The following is a 22,236-nucleotide window of genomic DNA, read 5'->3' as shown; positions in this document are numbered from 1 at the left end:
AGGGGCATGGCAACTTCAACAGCACTTAAAAGGGGTGTCCCTGTACAAGATATTTGTGCAGCAGCCACATGGTCATCCATGCATACTTTCATAAAACATTATGCTTTGGACTCAACTACCTCTCAAGGAGGTCTATTTGCCAAATCTGTGCTACATTCAGTACATGACTAAAAAGATATCTGTACTCCCGCCTCCAATAGAAAACTGCTTTGGGAGTCTATCAAAGATGAAGAATACGTGGGAGGACACAATCCATTCGAAGAACAAGTTACTTACCAACTGTAACGTTCTTTCGATTGGATGTTCCTCCCGCGTAATCCTCATCGACCCACCCAACCTACCCCACAGTACAGTTTACGTGGTTTACACTGATTTCTTTTGAGGCTGGGATCAAAAGAGGCACGCTTTTAACAATGGTCATGGACTCTGATATACGGAAAAAACAGAACTGAAGCCAACGGGCGCGCTCGAGGCCTTTATACAATGGATGACATTGGTGCTCGATGGAGGCCTTCGAGGGACATCGACGTTGCTGCCTCGAGTGGAGCACCCTCTGCTGGAGAGGGGAAACATTTTCCCGAGGCGAACCCTAAAGGTAAGGATATATCTAGGATGAGGAATACGTGGGAGGAACATCCAATCGAAAGAACGTTACAGTTGGTAAGTAACTTGTTCATCTCACTCGAGTTTCCTTCCAACGGTTGTCTCATTTTTTATTTTTATTTTTTGTCAGTCATACCGAAAATTGGCTGTTTTTCATGAACGACAGCAGATCAAGCTCAACTTATTTCTTATGTTAAAACAGAAATGATATTCTACTATAACACCAAAGTGTAGCTGTTTGTAGCTAATGTCTTATCCTTCCGTGGCAGGCCAGATTCTAAACAAACCCTCTGTTCCTCTGTTGGTTGCTTTCAGCCGCCTGCATTCAACTTCATAATAAAAATATCCAATGGTGCTTGCCACTAGGGGCAGGGGTGCCATCATGTCGTTATGTAACATCCTGCTTGTTGTAAAGCAGCGTCTTCTGAGCTTGTCCATACCCTTTTGTAAAAATGATTGCCTTAACTCAATATGGCAGGGCTGTGGCTCAGTTAAGGCATCAATTTTGTACCACCTTAAAGAGTAAACAACCTCCTTTTGCCCCTCTACCCATTTATTGAGCCGGTTGGCTTTGACGGGAACGACAAATTAGTTTGGGAAGGATCCCAGGCTGGAGAGAAAAATGTTACTTTTATTTATCTGGTTCTCCAACATGGGTGTGCGCCCCAGATTCCTATGCAAACCTTCCTGGTTTAGGAGGTTAGTAATGGTTGAATCTTGAGAAAGGGGAAGAACCACTATTGTGCTACATGCTGTGACCACTCAGACTTTACTTTCTTAAAGCATAGACATCTAAGCACTCTTAGATATCTACCTAAAAACATTGCACCGAGGATGCCCATAATCAGTTAATTGTGTTACAGGTAAGAAAACCTTTCTTTAATATTTGAACAGTTTAATGATACTGCATTCTTTGACCGTAAAAGGTTGACCAATAGGGCGAACACTGTTGCCAAATGCTAAACCAAACATAGTTGCATGCGCTTTAGACTTGCACTTAAAATATGATTGTTGAATTGGTACATTTTTGCAACTCAAAAAGTGAATTTAACACAAAGTTGCAATGTGATCAAAACCAATGGGAAGCTAGCGAGTGATGGGAAATATTAATTTGGATTGCAAAAATAAAGTAGAATAGTTATAATAAAGTAGGTGGAATGCACGTTATCAAATTCCTATAAGGTTGTCCTTAGAAAGAGGACTGTCTATCTTTCCATGATAGAATATGCGGTAACTATGGAGAGAATTTCATAATTACCCGATAATCCCTGCTTTCTGCAGATGATAGAAATATTTTCTGTGATCTTTTCAATATTATTTGTTGTGCTCACATTCTGATCTTTCTGCGTTTACTCTAAAGAGAAATTAACGAGACCAACAAAGGTCACAGGATGCTGAAGATGATGGGATGGACGAAAGGACAAGGCTTAGGCAAACATGGACGTGGAATTAAAGATCCGGTGAGTTTTTTTCACCACACATGGCACTTCAGCATTACAATCTCCTTAATTTATTTTAATCAAGATGCTACCCACAAGTTTTAAAAAGCACTGAGTGCTTCCACTTTGGCGCAGCACAACATTGATCATTTCTGAACCATGATGGTGTGTGGCAGATGACCCTGCAAACCTTTACAATATGAAAAATCACAAACTCGTCAACAGAACGTGTAATAACTTTGTTTTTTCAGATCAAGGAATAAGAGGTGTAAAAGGCAAAGCATTATGACAAACTTATTTTAAATATATATTTTACAGAATGAATGAATGGATTCTCATTTCTAGTGAAACTGCTTTCAGCAGTCACACTCAAAACTTCAGCTTGACGATTACCAACTGTGATGATAAACAAGTGCGTGTATGCTAAAAAAAACAGTTTTGAGCATGAAACCAGATGCACATGAGCTGCTAAACAAGGAACCAATGTAGAACACCTAATTTGTATACCTCCTTTTGGGTGTGGCCCCCAGTCAAGTGAAAAGAAATAGAGATTGGTGCAGAAAGTTAGCGCTGAAGTACTGAAGCTAGCGCCATAGTAGAACAGCATCAGCAGTTCAGAGGAATTGAAGAACATCCTGGGTGTTTCAAAAGCAGGAGTCTGAGGGGTGGGGAGTGTTTAAAAAAAAATAATAATAATTCTCAATAGGTTGAATCAGAAAGTACAGTTTCTGTTTCGCAAACTGTAACCTTATAAATTTGCCATGGAATCGTTGACAAAGTGGAAAAGGGAAAGGGAGTGTTGCATGGGATTTTCTTAACTTCCACTGTTGTGGGGGTTCTGGGAGACCAACCTATTGGAGAACGAAGGGCTGGGAGATCAGGGCTTTGGTATGTAGTTTTAATTAACATTTGACAATTGCCAAGAATAAGAGATCCTCACAGATGTATCAAATTATGCTGTTAGGCCCACAACACATGCAGGTAAAAGTAAAGAATACTGTACGCTACACACACAGATAACTACACATATATGTGGGTGGGGTGCTAGAGAGCCCACAACCAAGATGGCTTCATCTATGTGAGCTCCCGCAGGACCTCGGGAAAGGGGAGGCGGATCTAGGACTCATCAGTGACTAGAAGAGCCCAGATGTTGGTAAAACTCTGCTGAATGGCCCGGCAGGTGGTGGCCTGACTTTGGCTTCCAGAAGTGCCCTGAAAGTCTGTGTGCTGGTGGAGGCGTCACAGCCACGGGAGGCCTGGGCGCGCAACTCGGTGTGACTTGCTCCAGCGTGCCTGTGCGCAGCCTGGGACCTGTGGGCTAAACAGCATACCCGCCAAGTGAGGAGCTGAAGTGGAGAGCGTGCAGACAGGCGCCAACTGGCTCGGGGAGAAGCGGAGTCCAGGACCTGGCTGGCTGCTGCCCGCATCGTCCCTGACGCCGGGGCCGCCCACTGAGGGAGGTACGGATTGGAGGAGAGACACGTGTGGCTGGCCCCCAGCACCCGCTGGATGGAAGAGGTGAGGCGGATCTACGACCCCGAAGACGGCAGAGGGGACGGGTGCCCGGTCAGGTGAGAGCTGGGCCGGGATGAGAGGGGGAGTTGCCCCCGGCTCCAGAGTGTGCTGCCGACACGGGGAGGAAGACCGACCCGTGTGAGGCATGTGGTTGGTCCTCCACCTGGTTCGCCTCCTGTGGCAGATTCCGGACCACCCTGAAAATTCAAGTAAGTCCTCATGGTCACTGCTGGCCCGCCACCTCTTGACTGCAATAGGCCAGCTGGCGCACCCTGCTCCCCATCGGGGCACAGCGTGCCGAACACTGGCCCTGAAGGTGGTGGAGTTTGGTTCTGCTGGCGCCTGCACACGACCATTGGGAAGCAGCACTGCAGCGGCCCAGAGCCCCCCCACCTCCCCAGTCTCTCTCTGGGATGCGATAGCCAGCTGTGGGCAACTAAAAGGGGGCTGCACTGCCCGCAACCTTGTGAAGGGGCCTTATGGGACCGAACGAGTGAAGCCGCAAGTATAACAGTGTAAAAGCCAAGCATCCGGACCTCTGCACCACAGTGAAGAACATCCCCCCCGGGCCCCAGAGGAACACGCGGAGGGGTAACCTCCAGGCTCTCAGACAATGAGCAAATCCTGCATACTAAGCTGCTGATACCCAATCCAGCGGGCCGCAAAGACACAAACCCTACACCCGGCCTGAAAGCACTGGCAAATCTCCAGAGAAAGAGGGGACATTCCGGGAATGCTGTCGAGGGCACCGGGGGGGAGGAGTAGATCCTAGTCACAGGCCCAGGGTTTGCCCTGGTAGGATCTGCCGACGGCCACCTCGAACAACCCCAACATACTGTCAACCTACAAGAAGGTGTACGCAGTGACGACTGGCGAACAGGGGAGTGACCTGGGCAGGGAGCAACAACAGCTGGAGACTTGGCTCCCCCGGAGCACGGCGCAACAATCCCCCAGGGCTGCAACACAGCTAGGACAGGCGAGAAGTAGGAATTGCAAGGAGGCCACGAAACTGGGGCTGGAACAACACTGGTGGCCACCCCATGGCGTGCAATTGTGCCGGGGGACAAGGGAGGAGGACCCCTCAGAAGCTATATGACTAAAGGGAACAAGCGGCAGTCCCACCTACCATTCACCCAAAAGGAAGGGCTGCGTAAGGAAAGTGAAAATAAGGCAGCTCCTCTAGAAGCCTCCATGATGCTGGCTGCTGAACCCCCATCTAGGGCAACCGCTGGACCGAGTGGAGACGCCCCGACGTCGGAGCTGAGCCAGGTGCTGGCAGAAATGAGATCAGGCTTTGCAGCCATTAATACGAAACTTGTCAGAATGGCGTACAAGGTTGATAGAATGCAAGAACACATTGACAAAGAAAGCAGCAGAACCTCTGAGGTCGAGAACAGGATCTGTGCTTGAGAATAACACGACACAGGCATTCCGGGAACTGCGCAGAGGGGTGTAGGCCATTAGGGATGAGAACGAAGATTTGGAGGCAAGGTCGAGAAGGAACAATATCAGAGTGGTGGGAATCCCAGAAGTCTGTCTCGCAACAAAATATGGAAGTGTTCATGGATACATTTATTAAAGATGTCTTGCAAGGTCCCTCGCTATCCTCTGTTCCTGGTGGAGAGGGCACACCGGGTGTCACAAGTCGCCCCAAGACAGGAACAGAGCCCACGTCAGTGATCATGAGGGTTCTGAATTATCAGGACTGGGATACCATACTGCGGAGAGTGAGAGAACTTGCGTCAACCTCCCTGAACCTCTGGCGAATGTTTGAAATACTAGCCCAGATAGATCCTAATATACAGGCAGCGGCGGCACTACTCGACATGGAAAAAGCGTTCGATCCTGTGGAATGGAATTACTTGTTCGAGGTGCTCAGCTGGGGTTGCCGGCGTACTAACTGTCCGCTGTACGGCTTCTGTACGCAGGCTCAAGCGCCCAGATAGGCATCAGCGGCACAATCCGACCTTTTCAAACTAGGCTGGGGCACTAGACAAGGGTGCCCTCTCTCACCATTACTTTTTGCCATGGCAATCAAAGTGCTGGTGGCTCGTCTGTGGAGGTTTCATGGCCATAAGAGGTCTGGCAATGGGGGTGGTTAGGGAACGAATGTCGCTGTACACGGACGACTCGATTGTTAACATCAAGGACACCGCGAGTAATCTTAGCCCCGCTAACGCAGGAGGTTGCAGACTGCGGCAACACCTCCGGACTCAGAATAAACAGGGCCAAGTCCGCCTTATTCCTTCTAAACAAGGCCACTGCTCGGTCCCCAAATACTGAGGGATACGGATGGGAGCAGCTCGCAGTCACCTATCTTGGGGTACAGGTTAGTAGAGATGCCTAGACCCTGCTTGAGGACAACCACAATAAATATCTACGAAGCTTAAAACCTAAGGTGGACAGATGGTGTAGGCTCTCTCTCACACTCATGGGCAGAATCGCAGTAGCTAAAATGATAGTGATCCACAAACTCCTTTACATTTTTCAAGAATATACCGATATGGCCGGGGGTGGGATTCTTTAAACAAGTGCGTTCTCTACTGATTAAACTAGCATGGCACCCGAAAAACCTGCGTATTGCATGGGCTGTACTAAAGTTGCCCTGGGAGGAAGGAGGAATTAGTGCTCCAGACGTAGAAGTGTACTTCCTGGCGGCACAACTATCCTTTTCAAAATACTGTATGCCAGGTGAACAGGTGACATCGCAGGTGCGCATAGAGCGACACTCTGTGCATCCATCCTCTCTTCAGGGAGTGCTGATCTCTGGCGGAACCCCAGACAAATGTAGATTTGATCCAGTGGCCTGCACTCTGCACGCCTGGAGACAAGCTCTTAAGATATGGGGTGGATCACCCATTCGATCCTTGCATCTCGCTCTGGAACATAGAGTCCCTGGCACCAACTTGCGACATGGCCGATATACAGGACTGGAGGGGGGCGGGTATCGCCAGGCTGGAAGACATGTACCCGAACAGGGGGTTTGTCTCGCATCAGAGTGTGGTCCCCGGAGTTTCCGGTAATCCCACACACAACCCCATTGCTGCAATACATTAGGAGCGCCACTGGGTGTAGAGGAGTGGTCTCTGTGATATACAAGCTGATTCACACAGATACGCCCCAGGAACCCTTGAAGTGTATAAGTGGAAGGAAGATTCTGGAGTACCACTGACGGACAAGCCGTTAGTGGTGATGTGATACCACACACAACAGTGCCTTTAGCTCTCGCCTACAGCAAATCCAATTTAAAACCTTGCATAGAGCATATCATCTCTCCTGCACGCACACACCTGTATGACAATACTAAAACCGCTAATTGTCTGAGATGCAATGCGAACCCGGCCGACCTGATTCACGTGCTGTGGGCTGTGATCCTTCTGGGAGGAAGTGGTGGGCATCATGACAGAGGTGCTGGGGCAGGAAGTGCCTTGTGCTGCATGTTTGGATGGCTCCCAGGGTTACCAAAACAGTACCGAAAGCTGCTCCCGACCTGCATGATTGCGGCGAGGAGCTGTATTTTGATGAAATGGATGAGTTCACATCCTCCGGGGGTGAGTACATGGTTGAAAGATCTAATACGGTTAATGTTGATGTTAATGATAAAGGACATTTGTACCGCGCACTATCACCACCAGAGTGGTCCCCTGGTGCTCTGGCGGCTCTGAAAGAGGGACGGAGGGTGAGTTAGTGGGAGGAGGCTGGAAAAGTGCAAGGGTGCGGTGATGTGCTGTTGGCGGCCTCAGCCTGGTGGGTCCGTTGGCTGGGCCTGGTGTGTTTGCGGCCGGTAGTCGTCATGTACGGTTGTGCGAGTCTGTGTGTTTTTTGTTGTTGCAGTGTGTGTGCGGTATGTTATGCTGTAGGTTTGTGGTTGTTTGGTTTGGACTTTGAGAGGTGTATGCAGAGGAGGACATTGTTAGTGGTATTGGTTAGTTGGCATCTCTATCTTGAATTGAGGAGTTGGGCTTGGGTAATCTCACGAGATCTGGATAGGTCCGTGCCCGTTCTGCATTCGAGGCACATTTAACATCTCGCTGCCTCCTCCACCCGCTTGTTACAAAGAATACACAACCCTATGCTGGGTGCAAAACCGGCCTAAAACATTTGGAACCCCCTCACATCACTCCTGCTAACACGGGGATAGAGCTTCAGATTGACCCACTCCCCTGGGCAAAGTGCCAGAGGCCATCAAAATGTGGACTCTGCTGGGATGGGAACAAGGGCACCCCAGGAAACTGAAGACTTACCTGGCCCACAGTGACCTCCCTGCCTAGTGTAATGTGTTGATATAATGCCTGCTGGTTCGACCAAATGCTTTATATGAAGTTGTTTTTGTTTCGGAATGTAACCACCCGTTATCCAATGATGTAATAAACTTTAACTATGTCTATTGTAGCAGAGATGTGAGCCGATTAATAAAGAAATGTTCATTTCAATTGAACACATTTATAAGCAATCAGCCAAAGTAATCGCAGAACAGTTTCAAGTAAAGTGGGAAGAGAAAAAGTGGTTACACAGACTTCAAACAACCTGCCATATAATAACAGTTGCCTTAACCAGGGGTCTGCAACCTTTGGGTCTCCAGATGTTTTATATAACAATTACCATAATCTCTTGTCATTGACTATGATGGTTAGGGATGATAGGAGTTGTAGTCCAAACCATCTGGAGAGGCAAAGGTTATAAACCCCCTACCTTAAGCAGCCCTTCTAACCAGGTAAGCAACTTTTCAGTTTTCCATAGGATTCTAGTACACTGGTTAATACCTCATTATGGAGTTTAGAAAGTCACAAAAGTCCCCATGCACAAGATTTGGCCAAAGTCAAAAGATATGTTATTTTAAAAGGTAAAATGCGGGGATGCGTGGCTAGAAGCTTCGATGATGCAGACGCTGCTCTGAAGGCCTCCCTGTGAAGCCCTGCAACAATTAGGCCTGTGCCGGCTCCGACACCTTATTAGTACCTTCAGAACATGGATGGTGGATGGCAATATCTGCTACACGCCCGGACTGAGCGATGCAGCCTGACACCAGCAGAGTTCCAAGATTTGGGCAGAGGAAGCTCCGTCACATTCAGATTGTTTTTTTCCGCTCAACTAGTTGGTCGCCTTATGTGGAGCTCGAAAGTTATACTGCAAATATAGTTACTTCTTTGTCCCACGACCGATGGCCGTCGGATCTCGATTTACCTCTTTGACTACTTCGTGGACCGCTGCGCCAAAGACATCCTCTGCTGTTCAGCGACTGGTGCATCAGTCGACACCTGTCGACCACGTGGCCTCGGCCCTCCAGCCAGGCCTATACAGTAGGGCGAGTGTGAGCCCTGGGTTGATTCTTTTCTGAGAATGCATTTCCTTTTCTCCTCTCTTCCCTTTTCTGGTCTGGCTGCCGCCTTTAACCTCTGCTATGGAGAGGACTCCATTTAAGTTTTGGCGTCTTGAAACAGAAAATGCCCTTGGAAGGACACCCATCGAAAATGCAATAGGTACTTACCTCGTTACCACGGCAAGCAATCCTGTAAGTCCTGCAAACTCTTTTGTCCTAAGACGTTAAACGATAGGCGGACAAAGTGGGGGGCGGCCTACGCCTTGAAGGCAGAGTGTCGTTCCCCCGTTGGCGCCATCGCCTCGAGTGACGAGGGCTCCGATGTGGAGGCCATGGGCCTTTCGGAGGAACCGTCCGGTTCCCAGCTGCCTGTCCCGGCCCCGACAGGCAGGCCACCAGTATTGCTATGGGGGATCAAACCCGGGCGACACGGGCACACAGGCAACACCCAAGGATAAGCATACAAACCCCCAAACCTCCTTGACAGATATGTCAAAGAAGCATCAGACGCCAATGGGCCCGCCAAACACTTAGAAGGTGCCTGCCGAACGTCACAGTCCAGCGACCCTCCCATCCATCTTCTCATCATGCGTCCGGGCGTTCCACTCATAAAGGCGTCTCTTCTAAAACGGCGCGTGAGCTACAAAGGTTTCGGCGAAGCGTTAACCGTGATGACGCCTACAGGCATGTCGAAATCCCTCATACAACCGCCGAAGTAACGCGAGAGTCTTGCGGCTATTGTCTAGGCGGCGGAGCGACCAAAATGCACCCCTTGTCGAGAGGAGTACTCTGAAGGGACTGAGCCCCTGTCTAGGGCTTTATCTGAGAAATCCCCTCCCTCTCGCGAGCCTTTTCCTCCTCAGACCCCTCTGCTTCATACTTGTGGACCAGAGTGAGGTTCGAAAATGACTTGGACAAACTGTCACAATTTGTAGACTTTTCTGAAAGGTTAATTACTCCCAAGAGGCCTAGGGAGAATTCCTGCCCCATTTTACCAAAGCTTCAGAAGCTTCCAACCCAAATTTACCAAGAAGAGGTTTTTGAGTTTTCTGACCCAGAGGAGACCTACGAGGACCCCTATAGTCATGAGGACAATCTTTTTGGGCAGGACACAACTGACCAGTGCCCGGATTGGGGACAAGCTCAGCCAGCCGATGAAGCACCTTGGCTCTCACCCACTCCAAGTAATTTTCTGGACCCGCCCTCCTCGCCTCAACAGAGTCAGCCATCGCCTATTGAAGACCAAATGGCTTTCAATGCAATCCTGAAAAGGGCTGCAGACCACTTCCAAATCGCCACACAGGAAGCTGTTCCAGACTCAGATTTTATTGAGGACATTCTAAAGGAAAAACCTCCCACAAGTCAGGCTATCCCCCTGCTGGATTGCATTAAGAAGCACCTTGCACCTTCCTTACTGTCCCCTTCTCTTACAAGGGCTGTCAACCCATGGGTTGAGAAACTGTTTCGCCCCTCTCCGCCTAACCCTATGTACATTCGGCGGCATGCCACACCAGACTCCCTGGTTGTTACCACCACCAGGAAAAGGGCTGGGGTGCCACTGTCTACTGCAGAGACTGCCCCCGACAAAGACTGCAAGAAACTCTGCCTTTGTCAAGCGTATCACCACGTCGGCAGCATATTCAACCAGAATTGCAAATACTACTCTTCTCGCGAGTTATAATGATGCGCAGTGGAACCTGCTTCACAAAGGCCTCCAAGAGGTCCCTGAAACCGCGTGATCCCTCCGAGATGACCGCCAGCAGGCGTGAAGGCAGGTGACCCACAACATCCTTAAAAACATGCTAGATGCTGCAGAGACGGCGGAACGCACTCTGGCAGAGGGAATTCTTCTCAAGAGGCACGCCTGGCAAAAAGGTACATGCTTTTAGCCAGAGACTCTGGCCTCTTTGATAAACAAGCCAGTAAATTTGTTCGATAAGGCTGTGGATGATGCCTTGGAAACGGCAAAAAAGAGCATGAGACACTCCAGTCTCTCAACAAAATCACAGCCAAACCTTTTCAACAGCGGGGTGGTGTAAACTCTTAAGGTTTCTTTCGGGGCCAGTCCTTCGCACAGGAGGTACCCCATGGTCCTCCGGACAAGGGTCAACTGGCAGCAGCCAATACCAGCAGAGGGGGCAACAAAGGGGTAGAGGCAGAAACTCTACCCTGAGAGGCTCCCCAGCCTCCACATCAAAATGAGTCCACCTGTCCGTGTCTCCCTCCCACACCTTCCCAGTTGGGGGACGGTTGTCATCTTTCCTTCATGCATGGGAGGGGGTCACATCAGACCAGTGGGTGCTCAAGACCGTCACCCATGGTTATTGTATCACGTTTCACCAGCCACCTCGATACCATCCACCGAAGAGCAGGCACCTGTCACCAGCAAATCCTGCTGGAAGAGGTGCAGATCCTTCAGGAAAAGGGCGCCATAGAAGTCATCCCCATTCATCAGGTAAACAAGGGTATTTATTCAGTCTATTTCCTTGTACAAAAAAGGATCTCATCATGCGCTCTGTGTTAGACTTGCAGCCAGCGAACAAATTTGTCAACCTGCAAAATTTCAGAATGAGAACATTGTGGGAAGTAATCCCACTGCTGATGCAGGGGGATTACATGCAACATTGGATATGAAAGATGCATACTTTCATATTTCAATGTTGGCAGCGTACCTAAGGTTCATGATGGAGGTCAAGCACTATCAGTTCAATGTCCTTCCCTTCGGCATCGCCTTAGCTCAGCAGGTGTTCACGAAGGTACTGGCGGTAGTAACTGCTCACCTGCGCAGGTAGTCTATTTCAGCCATGCGACTGTTAGGGATGATGGCCTCCTGCATTTATCTAATTCCACGTACGTGTCTGCGCATGTGCCCCATGCAAGAGTGGCTCTCGACCCAATGGTGTCAGGCCAGCGGACAATGGGACGATCTAGTGGTTATCTCGGCAGCCCTCGTTCACTCTCTGCAGTGGTGGCTAAGGGAAAACCTCTTGCAGGGGAGACCTTCACCACCCCTGCAGTAGAAACCACTCACCTTGGACTCGTCTTTGACTGGGTGGGGCGGGACGGGGGCTCACCACCTTCATCAGACAGCGCACGGCGTGTGGTCCCCAGCAGTAGCAACAAACCACATAAACCTGTTGGAACTGCTAGCAGTGTTCAAGCCCCTGAAAGCATTTCAAACACACCTCCAGGGGAATACAGTCCTAGTCCTCACGGACAGTAAAGGAGCACTCACTCTCTAGGGCTATCCAAACTGTCACAGAACATATGGAAATGGGCTCTCAAACATAAGCTGTTCCTCCTGTCGCAACACGTTCGAGGAGAACTCAATCTTCTGGCGGACGTGCTCAGCACAACCTTCCCACTACCCAGTGGCGATTACACAAAGACCTAGTTTTCAACGTCTTCCCAGACTGGGGCTACCCAGAGATCGACGTGTTTGCAACTCTGGAGAATGCACAATGCCCAGATCACGCCTCCAGGTACCTACAGAACCGCTCCAAGGGGAACGGGCTCTGGATAACATGGTCAGGGAAATGTGTCTACGCTCCCCCCCACCTCTAACCCCCCTCCCCTCCCCACCCCCCCCCCCCCCCCCCGACTCCCCTACTCAACAAGATAGTGCACAAGATGCACCAGGGGCCAACCAGTCACGATGATTCAGGTGGCTCTGATGTGGGCCCGCCAACCTTGGTTCTCTCATTTTATGGCAATGTCAGTCTCCCCTCCCAGGAAGCTGCCATGCCCGTGCAACATGCTGTCACAAGACGGGGGAAACACTTCATCCATGCCTGCAAACTCTCAACTTGGCAATCTGGCTCCTGAGGTCATAGAGTTTGGCCACCTCCAACTCCCTCAAAGATGTATGGACATACTTGAGGAAGCACGAAAACCTAACACCAGACATTGCTACTCCAGCAAATGGAAACGCTTTGTCACCTGGTGCAATGGCAAGAGCATCAATCCTATTAATGCACACCAACACATATTGTCCTGTAGCTAACGCGCCTACTAGATTTAGGCCTGGTTTTCAATTCCTTAAAAGTCTGCTTAGCTGCACTTTCAGTGTACACCACGTCCCAGAAGGTTTCGTGGTGGAAAATTCCAGTAATCAAGGCATTTGTGGACGGGGTTAAAAGACTTCATCTCCCTGTTTCCAAACCAGCTCCCGGGTGGGACCTGAATGTTGTACTTACTAGGCTAATGGGGTCTCCCTTTGAACCTATAGATAAGGCTAGCCTTAAAACGCTCCCTTACAAGACTGCCTTCTTGATGGCAGTCACATCAATGAGGAAAGTTTGTGACCTGCAGGCCCTTTCCGTTCAAGACCCATTGTCACGATTCACAAGGATAAGGTAGTCCTGCGCAATCGCCCATGATTTGCGCCTAAATGTATTTCAAATTTCCATGTGAACCAATCAGTAGACCTACCCACCTTTTTCCTGAACCCCACTAACGTGGCAGAAAGAAGCCTCCACACACTTGATGTGAGGAGAGCTGTGATCTATTATCTGGAAAGAACAAGTCCACTAAGAAAGACAAACCAGTTTTTCGTTTCAGTGGCAGCTGATAGAGAAGGTGACCCTGTCTGTAAATCAATTATTGCAAAGTGGATCTTAAACTGCATCACACTTTGCTACACTCTTGCCAAGAGAGATCTGCCCTTCAAGCCTCGAGCACACTCTACTCGGGGGCTTTCATAGCATGCATTGCAAATGTTCCTCTTGAATCCATTTGTAAAGCCACAACCTGGAGTTCTGTACACAACTTTACACAACACTACTGCCTAGATACATATTCTAGGTCTGATTCTCAGGTGGGACAAGCGGTGCTATGACATCTTTGCTACTGTTCCTTCACACATCCCACCACCATCTTTGGGTGCTGCTCGCTAGTCTATGCACAGCATGTGATTCTAAGCAGATTAACAAGCATCAGAAGACATGCATTACTTACCATAATAGCATTTCTGAAGCTTGTATCTGCTTAGATTCACATGTGTCCACCCTTCCTCCCCTCATGGAGTAGAAGGAACATAGACACCTTACACCTTCTCTCTCTACTCACTCAAGATGGTCATAACGGTCCCTCATGGCAGAAAAAACACAATCGGAGGGACCTCGACGAGTGAGGGATTTTGGGTACACTGCACGTCACATTAGGGATAGTGTTACGCCCATGACAACGTCCCCTTTCGATCATCGAAGAAAGATGTAATAATCCGCGATTAACACTTGATGTCGGACTATATGCACAGCATGTGAATTTAAGCACATACAACCGTCATCGAAGCCAGGTGTCCATTGTTTCAGTCAGCTGACATCTCAGCGGCTCACTTGAGGGGATGCAGCAGAAGGTTCCACTGGCAATCTCTGAATACCTGATGCACAGCCAGCAGCAGAGAAATGCGCCTGGGAGCCCTTGGAGAGCACTGCAGGGCCAAGGCTGGTGGGGGTACTGCAGAGAATCCCAGGTTGGGAGCCAGGGATGGGAGTGGATGTGGCTTAGCACCTCTGGGACATCGGGAAGGAGACAGCCTGGCTGATTGCATCATATGCCATAAAACCCACCCAGCCGACCTATCTGGGGAGCTGTTACGCTCACCTGGTATCCACAGGGACGCAACCCAGCCGGGTTACTCGCTGGTATACTTCTCAGCTTTGCCCAGATGTGGTCTGCGGGGAAGGTTCTGCCTTGTGGTAGAGTTAGGCGTGCTCTCCGTCCTGCCTTCTTCGCAGGGGCGCGTTGTCTTTCGTGGGCGTGTGCGGTCCAGTTACTTCACTGACGCCGGCCCATTTGATATTGTTCAGGTAGGTTTTATTGCTGTTCTTTAGTATTGTTGCTGTCCTGCATGCCTTTCTTTGTTTAAAATGTCTCTTTTTCTCCCTTAGGTATGCGGAGCTTCAGCCTGGCGAATTGGCTTGGTTGAGCCCCGCTGGTAAATGATGGCGCATTAAGAGCGCTATGATGCGGTAAGTAAGCGCTATGCGCAGCGCTACAAAGTCTTGCCTTTGCTAACCTGTGTTTTCCTTCCTTGTAGGTCAGTGTTCTTCAGCGCGAGTGGAAGGTCCGGAGTAGTGCCAGCCGAGAGGCGACCAGCCAGGTAAGCCTTTTGAGCAGTTCGTAATTTGCAAATGTCTCTACTGCTTTCTTTAATGTTGCCTCTATCTTCCTCTTTCAGGTCGTTCTGTCCGGGAGGCGTGCAGATTCGAGGAAGCTGTTCTCAGGAGCTGCGAGTGGCTAAAGATGAAGACTGCAGGAAAGATGCTGCTGCTAATGACGTTCCTTTTGTCTCCTTGCAGGTTCTGCTTCTCCGAGGTTCGGGGGGGGAATAGCTGGACACGGTGAGCGTCACGTTGCAAGCTGCAAAGTAACGCGAAGCGTGTTGTCATGCTCGGGTGTGGTTTAAATAGCCCAACAAAATAGTCCAGGTAAAGTAGTCCCTAGGCTACCACACCCAAAACACTAGACCGCATAGCTTGGTTCCTAGGAACCAAGCTATGTGGATGCCTCCATGTTGGCTGACAGTACAATAAAGTAGTTCCCAGGCACATTGTTTTTCATGGTGTATGAGCCTGGCGCCATAGGCGCCAGGACTGGCCCCATGAAGGCTTTTGAAGAGGATGCCAGGCTCTAGAGGGCCGAGTCCTGACACCACCTGGCCAATGGGTTTGCCAGAGGGGGTTTTGGGCAAGGGTCGTGACAGGAGCTCACTCAGACTCCACTGCAGAAGGAGCCACTGCCCTCATGTCAGCCATGGCAGAACAGTCAACCCCAAAATAATGCTGACATTGTTGCATCCCATAGACAAGGAAGAAATTGTTAACAGCGAAGACCCACCCCCTGCCTCAGCCGGGGGTACAATTGGCCACGAAAGAGGACATACAATCCTTCATGCCTGAAATTAAACAGGAGTTTCACAGCTGTATGACAGAGATTTCGTCAAAGGTGGACCTCCTTGACCAACGGGTGCTGGGGGCGTAGCAGATGATGCATGAGGTAGAAGACCAGGTTGACGGACCTAGCAGCGACAGTACAGGAACTACAACAGAAGATCCAAGCGCTGGAGGACCAAAGCAACGCCATGGAACGCAAGCAGGAAGACATGGAAAATAGGGCCCGTAGGCAAAAACCTACGTGTCGGAGGAGTTCCTGTGTCTGTCTCAGATCAGGCTCTGCATGAATGTCGGGGACCTCTTCCAAACACTCCTCCCGCACCTTGACAAGTCAGTGTTGCTCCTGGACCGTACTCACAGGCTGCGCTCCCGTAGGGGACTGGCTTCAGACCTTCCGCTGGATGTGATTACAAGGTTCCATTTCTTAACGGTCAAAGAAGAAGTTCTTGCAGCGAGCCGAACACGCAGAGAGTTGACATTCCAGGGGGCGTCACTTCAAATCTTCCAGGACCTTGTAACAGCCACGGTACAGAGGAGGCTAAATGCTCAGACTGCTGACCACCCATCTACAAGACAAGAAGGTCAGATACCGCTGGCTGTGTCCTACTACTCTTCAGTTTGTGCTGGAGGGCACACCCCCCACCATTGGCTCCTTGGAGGAGGCAGAGGGTATGCTGCGAGACGCCCCCACCAGATACAGACAGTGGTAAGTGATTTCAATCCGGCACTTCACCTAAGTCAACGCCTAGCGTGTAATGCACAACTGAAATCCTTATTTATTTGCGTCTAAAAGTTTTTATTCTGAACCATGTACCACTCATATTGCACCCCTCTCCTGGAACCCCCCCCGTCACACTGAACCAGGAATCAGGCCGGTTTGCAAAATTAAAATATTTATTTCTGTCTTCACACTATAATCACACTATGTTTAATGGATATACAATAACCACCAATGGGGTGATGTAACACTAAGCAATCTCTTTAATCACAAGGAGTAATGGTGAGCAAAACAATTCAGCACAGAATTAATACTTTTGTGTGTGTTCAGATCAGAAATCAATGTGGTTACCATTTACCCCTGCCACCGCCCCCCCCCCCCCCAAACAGGCAATGTAAAGAGATGGAAGGAGAGAGAGCAGGTATTCAGGAATGCAGAATTAAAACAAAATGTCAATCCCTATTTCCTCCCAGCAACACACGAGAGAAACAGAATTAATTGGCAAGCTGTCAAAATGGTAATCACGATTGCGGGAGAACTTATGGATGGTTTATTTAGTGGAGGTTGTTTTTCAGAGATGGGCGCAAGAATGGGAAAACAAGAATGCACTTTTAAAAGACGAACAGGATTTTTTTTTTTTTGTTACACTAGGGGATGACTATGAAGAAGCAAATACCACACGGAAGCACAGCCACTGGATCAGGGCGACTGCCTGCCGAGGAGCTTGCCTTCTTCAGGGGAAATATATCAGTGCAAACATATTTTTAACAATACTAGTACAGAAGGAAGATAGGAGGGATACGATAGAGAGTTTAGGCAATTCTAAAAGATTTCTAACAATGCAAGTTCTGAAGACAAGATAGGATGGGTTTAGATGGGGATTGAACTAAGCCAGGTACATATGCTAGTGACACAGTTCTATTCTATAGATAATCACTATATATGTTTTGAATGGAACAATCAGGAATTCTGGTCTGTCAAGATTTCTGGTCGGGGATTCTGCTGGGCACACAAAACTGGACTGGGTCTGTTCACAGCACGGCACAGGACTGGATCGGGTCTGCAATGATTCTCTGGTCACAGTACAGCACGACTGGATTGAGTCTTTGGGTTCTGATGATAATTCTTTTAGCAGGCAAGAAGCTACAGCACAGCCCGGCTGTTTCTTTTGTTCCCCATAGGTCCTGGGGTGGGTTCTGGAATTTTAAGGCCTAGCTGAAAATGGTTCAGCTATGCAATGAGCCTTTCTGTTTGCCAAGTTTCTGGAGTCTGGAGCAAGGAAGATGGATGGTTCTCTAGCAGGGTGCTCTGCCAGCAATCGGTTAGTGGGTGAATCTGTGTCCTTTTTCCTCTGCTGATCTGTCTCTATGCTTATGATAAAGGGGTGTGTGCTGGTTTATCCTAAGCGCGCCCCTTTTGCCAGGGATTCGCCAGAGTCTCCTCTCTCCCTTGATTGGAGGAGAAAACAGGGTGTCACCATGATGATGTGGGTTTACGAGACCTAGAGTCCACCCCTAGTCCCTTGAACACAAAATCTTTTAGTACAATACATATTTCCATATGTGCAATCTCTATAACAATCATATATACAGTTTACATATTTTGTGTAACAGATACTCCTCTAAACCCTGTCGCTGTAGGATCTTGTGTCTGCTTTTTACCGAATTTTGCCCTTTTTGTCCGGAACACAATATCCAGTTTATCAGAAAATGTGTACAAATGTGCACGTTGAACATGGGCATAAGAGTATGAAGTTTCATGCTTTTGGCATAAATACATTTGGTGTAAAACCATATTTTCCGCCATTTCTTCCCAGAACATATCAGAGTTCTGGCGCCTCTTAAAACATGCCACCAAAAATTAGATTCACAAATCTGGTTTACATATTTTTCACAATTTTACTTAGTAAATTATCAGTCTTTTAAAAATGTACTTTTGGCCTTTGTTAAGCAACAAATGGTGGTTTGTCTCAGCCTCCTTCTCCTAGCAGCTCAGAAGCAGTCTCCTCCCAGTTCCTTCTGGGCCCAGGCAATTTTTGACTTCACTCTTCGCATTTCCTTTCAGCCAAAGGAAGTCCATTGTCTCCTTCCCCTGCAGCCCAAATTCTCCTCCCCTAATCTAATCATCACATAGGTGTGATTTCCTGCTGGAGGGAAGCAGAAGGGAGATGCCTGGCCTCTGTGGGGGAAGCTTTTGGACTGGTTTGATTGCTTTTAGGCAGGCTTAATTTAATGTCATTCGGTTGAATTTTTTTCTTGGTTTAAAACAAACTTGTAATTTCAAAACAAGCAGCTAGAACACTTATTCCAGATTCTAAACCATGGGATTAAATAGTTACAACCTATGTTACTCTCAATAACAGGCCACTTAGTTTTCAGACATTAGATTTCAGTTTTACAAGTTTAAATTCTATTATGCAGGCTTCTGACAGCTGTCATACAGGCGGCCGAGGGTACTGCTCCCAGATTTTGACAGATTTCACAGGCAGGCAAGTTTTTGCTGTGAATGTTTTGATGACAAATTCGGCTTTTCAGGGCAGTGCATGTTCATAATGATTTCTTGAACTAAGTGAATTGTAGCACCCAGCAAGAATATTGGATTTTTGAGGGTGTTTTGTACCGGGTTTCTGCAGTTTCAGCAACCAAGAAAAAGGGATTTAAAGGCAAGATTTTGGATTTCTTTCAGCAAAGCACCACTTTTCCCTCTGTGCTCCATTTTTACTTGTTGTGAAGCCCAGTGACATGTTTCAGGAGTGAGATCTCCGTTCCACCACTGACGACATGCATGGTAGATTTGGCGGCCATCTTTTTGTGTTGTAAAGCGCGATTTCCATAGGTTTTGGCACGCACACAGGTTTTGCAGCCATTTTGATATTTCTGGCACCACCAGAACATAGTGATGCCGCAGGGCAGAGCATAAGTGTGTTAATACATCCCACATTCTCCCTCTGATACCCTCACACCATCGAAGAGGGGTGCACCCTTGCAGAGATGCCGCGCCTGGGTGACAGCTCGCAGCAGACCTGATGGATTTCCGACTGTTCGTTAGCGGAATGGACTCGACTCATGACCATACGGCAACCAAAACCGACACAACCCATCAATGAAGATTATCAGGGCACCTGGCTTCACGCGGCTTATGCCCAAACATGGGTAATATCCCACACCAGGACCTAGGGGCGGTAAGCCCGAGCCTTTTGTTGGGACTGTTCACCATTTGGAGTTGTTATAAATTAAAAACCTGGTTGCTAGATGAGATTGGGGTAATGATGATGACGGATGTCGAATGAGGTCAGTCTACAACCCCCTCCTGTTATGGAACCGGTCTCTTGTGCAATGCTTCCCCCCTCACCAGAAGCTGGACTTCATATCACTCAACATTCAGGGCCTAAACTCTCCGTCAAGCACAGATCCACTTTGCAACGCCTGCAAGACCTCAATGGCGCTGTCGCTTTTTTGAAGGAGACTCACCTTCCTCCTCTGGACTCCGTCTGCCTCTGGATGCTTTCCAACTCCATATCTAGCCTCCAGTGGGTTGCAAAAGGGTGGCACAGTGATCCTTCTGGTGAGAGGGGTGCTGTTCATGAAACTCGAGATGCTGTACAGGTTGGAGGGCCGTTATGCAGTAAGTATGTTGTTCGGCCAACTATATACATTGATCTCGGTCTGTGCCCCCAATAAGGGGCAGTAGGCCTTTCTCCTAGGACTGGAGTATAAGCTACCTCCCTTCCTCTAGGGTCAGTTGGTCATCTGGGTAGACTTTAATGGGGTTCTGGACCCCTGATGGACAAAACACACTCACCTACACTTCAAAATATCTATCGGGCTCCTTCACCTCTTCAAAGCAGTGGGGGTGGTAGATACCTGAAGTGCTGCACCAATGAGAACATTATTTCGAAAGGATTGTGTCCTCCCACGTATTCTTCATCTTGTGATAATTTGATTGTTTTTTTCGGTAGATGGTGCTGTGCTCGAGGTCGTGGCGTTGATTGTCCCTCGACAGGCTCCGTTCCGTGTCGACGTCACTGTTGTTATAAGTAGCTCTAGCCACACCCGTTGGCTTCAGTTCCATTTTTCTGATTGCTTCGCTCTCGTGAACGGCGCGCTTTAAGATTTTCTGTCAGAAAATTTCTTTATCAACCGCTTCTACACACAAAACTGCGTTTAAGAAGTGTATCGACTGCAAGTCTAAGATGTCTATCACCGATCCTCACCGTATCTGTCTTTGGTGTCTGGGTTCGGATCATTGAACCGGCGACTGCGGCTCCTGTCCGTCGATGGCGGAGAAGGCCCTCCGTGAGAGGAAATGTAAGTTAGCGGTGGGGCGGGAGGCGTCAAAGGCCACTTCCAAAGCCTCGTCGAAAAAGCATAAGAAATCGTCCGTTTCAAAGGAATCGGAACGTTATAAAAAACACTCTGAGATCCCGATCTCGTAGTAGATCGAGACTATCTTCTTCGTCTTCTAAAAAACTAAAAAGGAGACATAGATCTCCATAGTCGTCATCCGATACATCGAATGAATTGGTTCGATGTCCAACAAGATCGGATTACCCTACAAAATGTGAACATTTTAGAAGAAAAATGATGCAGGTCTTTGAGAATGCGGCCTCGACCGCCTCAAACCTCAGAAAAGACCGACCCCGGTCGCTCCACGGGACGACACAGGGAAGTCGGGAACTACGGCGGTAAAACCCTTTAGTATCCATAAAGCTCAAGTCGACAAATCGTCGAGAGATCCTCGAGGATCGAGTGTTTCTACGATCCCTCATAAAAAGCAGAAGTTGTCGAAGTCTAATGCAACTTCGTTGACGCCATCGGCGCTGACAATTTCGACATCGAAGCCTATACTATCTTCGACGCCCCTCGAATGTGTTGAACGTTCCTTCGACCCCTTCGAAGAAAACACCTATTCCTTTGACAAAAAATCAGGAGGAAGAGAGAAGGTTTACACCTTTACCCAAGTCAGATTTTTTTTTTTAGGTCCATATCTTCAATATTTGAAGAATCTGCTCGGAGGATGAGGATGTCGCTCCTTTTGGAGTAAAATATGGCACTAGACAAGTTCCAGAGGAAATTATAAACCCTGAAACTAAAATGAGAGACCTGTGCAAAACTCTACATTCTGCTAGTGGTGTTGACACATCACCTGAATTAGAGTTTGCTGCACCTGATCCTGCAGAACATGAAGGGTACAGGAGTTTGATGAACAGGGTGATAGAATATATGGGTTGGGGAAGAGCCTCACCTACTTTTGAGCAAGATGATATGATGGACATAATAGTCCGAGGACCCCAGAAAGATCCAGTTCTCCCTTTCCATAGGGCGCTTCAAAGGACAGTTGAAAGGAACTGGGGAAAACCTGATAACATTGCTGCAGTAGACAGCAATCTTCCAAAGAAGTACAGAACTTCTACTTCTGATCCAGAATATCTGAATAGACACCCTACTCCTGAAAGTCTGGTTATTCTGGCTGCTACTACTTCAAGACAGACGGCATACCCAACCGTACCTCCGGATAGGGAGGATAAGAAGGTTGATGCTTGGGCTCGTAAAGATTTTACTTCAGGCAGCATGGTCTTGAAATCGACCATTGTCCCCTGTACCCTGGCCAGGTTCACACATACCCTGTGGGAATGCATTTCAGCGGCGGCTGAACATATTCCGGAAGGGAAGGCTTCCTGAATATAGTCAAAGATGGGAAGGAGGCAATGGGGGAATGTCTCCAGTCTGGACTGGATACTGCTGA

At 48.5% G+C, this 22,236-nt stretch overlaps 1 protein-coding gene across 1 annotated transcript in view; it reads left to right on the top strand.

Annotated features, from left to right (window-relative positions):
- AGGF1 (angiogenic factor with G-patch and FHA domains 1) overlaps nt 1-22,236 on the top strand; it is a 905,326-nt gene that overhangs the window by 763,179 nt on the left and 119,911 nt on the right. The window contains exon 13 of the mRNA XM_069627444.1: nt 1,964-2,063. Coding sequence (XP_069483545.1) covers nt 1,964-2,063 — 100 coding nt within the window. The remainder of the gene's footprint in view (nt 1-1,963; nt 2,064-22,236) is intronic.

The sequence above is a fragment of the Ambystoma mexicanum genome, chromosome 6p (assembly GCF_040938575.1).
Source record: "Ambystoma mexicanum isolate Mex_15411 chromosome 6p, UKY_AmexF1_1, whole genome shotgun sequence".
NCBI classification, from domain to species: Eukaryota; Metazoa; Chordata; class Amphibia; order Caudata; family Ambystomatidae; genus Ambystoma; species Ambystoma mexicanum.
Note: the sequence above shows the minus strand (reverse complement) of the source record. Positions and strands in the feature narration are given on the sequence as shown.